The following is a 3,011-nucleotide window of genomic DNA, read 5'->3' as shown; positions in this document are numbered from 1 at the left end:
AAAACAAGCAAATATTATGAATTTGTAGGAGGTTGATTAATTTCCAGGAGATCTTGCTTGCTTGCGGGGAGTAAAAGAGAAACAATGGATTTTCACAGTTCAGCACAGCACATACAAAGTGGCGTCTGCCGGTTTAGCCAACTGAGCTATGCTGGTGTCTTATATCAAAGCAATAATGTTGTATTATCAGATAGAAGAAAGCTGTGGTACAAATTTCTGTATTATTATTATCATCATTCTTATTATTATACTATTAATATTTTGCTATTTAAGATTTGAGCCATCAAAACTGGACATGAATGTTTACTTAGCACTGGTGAATGTGACTGTACCTCACACATATCCTAATGTCATTGCTTTCAAAAAACTTGTAGAAAGTTATTCCGAGTCTGTCAGAAAAAGGTATGTAATCAATATTACCAATGCTATGTAATCAATATTACCAATGCTATGTAATCAATATTACCAATGCTATGTAATCAATATTACCAATGCTATGTAATCAATATTACCAATGCTACAGTATGTAATCAATATTACCAATGCTATGTAATTGGGTTCTGGTGTCCATCTTTAGCCCTGCTCAGTGTTATACTGTAAACATATTTTAAACAAATGTTGATATTTTACAACTTAAAACAAAATTATTTTAATAGTGTTTTTACTTTATTTGTTTTAAAGTTGGAAAACACCGATCAGATTAAGGCGACATTGGCCATGGGGCCAAGAACATGAATCCAGTCCTCTGATTGGTGGAAGATCTGATGTGAAAGCTTACAATATCTCGCAATCTCTTTCGCCAACTTTTGAAAGGAGTAGAGTATTTTCATCTGGTAGCAATGCTCGAGACATTAAAGAAAAGTTGTTTATTGACGCTACATGAGTTCATCTGAATCTATCGTATAACGGTTATGATGCTTACCTGCCCATTCCAATTGAATTTAACAGTGGCGGATCCATTCCTTTACCTTTTGTGGGGTCCAGTGACTGTTCTCCCTAGAGACTTAACAGTTTTAGCCGTTTTAATATCTCATCTTAAAATTCAAACCCTCTCATCTCAAAATAAACCCTTTTACCACTGCCTGAATCTGCAAGGCAATGGTGGTCATAAATAAGGGTTAGAGGGACAAATATAGTTTTTGATTAAATACTGATGGACACACTAATATTTTTTGTTTCCAGTGTTTCCAAAAACCTTCATGCACTGCTTTTATTCCACATTATGCTCAGTTTTAATATTACTTTTTACAGATTATTGGTGCCTGTATTGTGTTTTGATATTTGTTATATAAAACCAACTTTTTTTTTAATGACAAAATAATTTGACCCTTGGATGTTGTGTTGTAACCCATTGGATGTGGACACAATAAATCTGATGTTTGTTGGCCTATGTATTTAGAGCACTTTGAAATACCTTACAACATAATGTTGAAAATGGCTAGGTATTGATTACTGGTTTGTGTCACCTGATATTTGTTGGACTATGTATTTAGAGCACTTTGAAATACGATACAACATAATGTTGAAAATGGCTAGGTATTGATTACTGGTTTGTGTCACCATTATGATTTTGTTACATAATCATGATGTAATTCAGTTAATAAAACAACAACCATCACCGTTTGAAATATTTACATTTGATGATGATGATTTTATTATAACTTTTTTTAAAATAAATATATAAATCGTGTTGAGGAAGGAAATCTTGATATGAGTGTCCGGAACTTTACTCAGTCAGCCCCAACTATGGTGGGGCTGAGCTTAATGTCGACTCACCAACCATACTCAGACCGAGGTGGATGTGGACTCGGCCTCTAGCCAGCAAAACCTAACTTGAAAGCTAAAAATGTCTAACACCACACATTACACCACCCCCCCCCCCCCCCCCACTCCACTCATTGCTTTGCATTTCGCCCTTGCCTGCTATGTCCTTAAGATTGGTACTGGCCAAAAATTCTTTCAACAAATCAACTGTCAGCTCTGGATTACTGCACAAATCCAGTTTTAAATGCTTTGGACCTGTTGCTTATAATGGCTAAGATTTAACACTCTCTACTACTGCTAGTATTCACCTACCACGCCCATACACAATTCAGCACCTTACCATTTATCTATAAATAATGATTTTTAGTAAGAAAGGGTGTTTCTAACAAACTAAAGTTTGCTAGAATAATTTTATAGGTGTAACTTTATTGGAAGTGCCTTGAATTTCTGATCCAAGCAGCAAAGCTGGTTGTTTCATTTTTAATTATTAAAGAATCGTGCAGCTCGTTTTTGATTAAAGAGGTTGATATGTTTTCAACAGTAGACGCCAAGATAAAGTAGGATAAATTATTGTGTAATGCGAACCTATTTGATCGGACACAGTTTGTATCTTATTTACAAATACTAACAGGATATTGAATATTGGTAAAGTGTACTTGCTGAATGTATTGTAATTAAAGTATTGCCCACACAATTTATATTTAACTTTAGTAAGATAAAGGAGGAAATGCTTATGTTAGTTACTGGTATGTGTTGACGGCATCGGGTTACATTATTTAATGACGATATTATTACAGTATTTTAAGTTAATAAAATGGTCATCACCATGCAGAAACACAGTCAATAAAACCACAACAATAATGTACGTACATGCAAACGAACTAAGCAAAGATGACGAAACACTGTAAGCAGGAGTCGTCAGTCTTTAAGGAAGTCGGGAAGGAGGAAACGGTTGGCAAAGTCGTGCTTGAGATACAAGTATTAGAAAAACTAAGCACTTATTGTTTGCAACAGTATGCTATTCTACTCATTCATAATGGTACCAGTCGCATTCATGATGAACGTACATGCCGGTATGCATAATTTTTAAAATTTTAATTTTCCATGATTATTACAACTACACAGACATTGGCTAGGACTGGAACATGCGTTCACCAAAACATGTCTGTGTGTAAATATATATATATATATATATATATATATATATATATATATATATATATATATATATATATATATATATATAT

General features: G+C 33.9%; 1 protein-coding gene across 1 annotated transcript in view; it reads left to right on the top strand.

The window, feature by feature from the left end:
• Positions 1-266: 266 nt before the first annotated feature.
• LOC117105208 (C-type lectin lectoxin-Phi2-like) overlaps positions 267-3,011 on the top strand; it is a gene marked incomplete at its 3' end in the record, with an annotated part of 12,116 nt that continues 9,371 nt past the window's right edge. Inside the window, 2 exon segments of the mRNA XM_033246277.1 lie at positions 267-402; positions 682-2,837. Of these exon segments, the coding sequence (XP_033102168.1) occupies positions 2,780-2,837 (58 nt within the window).

Source organism: Anneissia japonica, unplaced genomic scaffold (genome assembly GCF_011630105.1).
Source record: "Anneissia japonica isolate Jap-2015-1 unplaced genomic scaffold, ASM1163010v1 scaffold39125_len16227_cov187, whole genome shotgun sequence".
In the NCBI taxonomy this organism is placed as follows: Eukaryota; Metazoa; Echinodermata; class Crinoidea; order Comatulida; family Comatulidae; genus Anneissia; species Anneissia japonica.
Note: the sequence above shows the minus strand (reverse complement) of the source record. Positions and strands in the feature narration are given on the sequence as shown.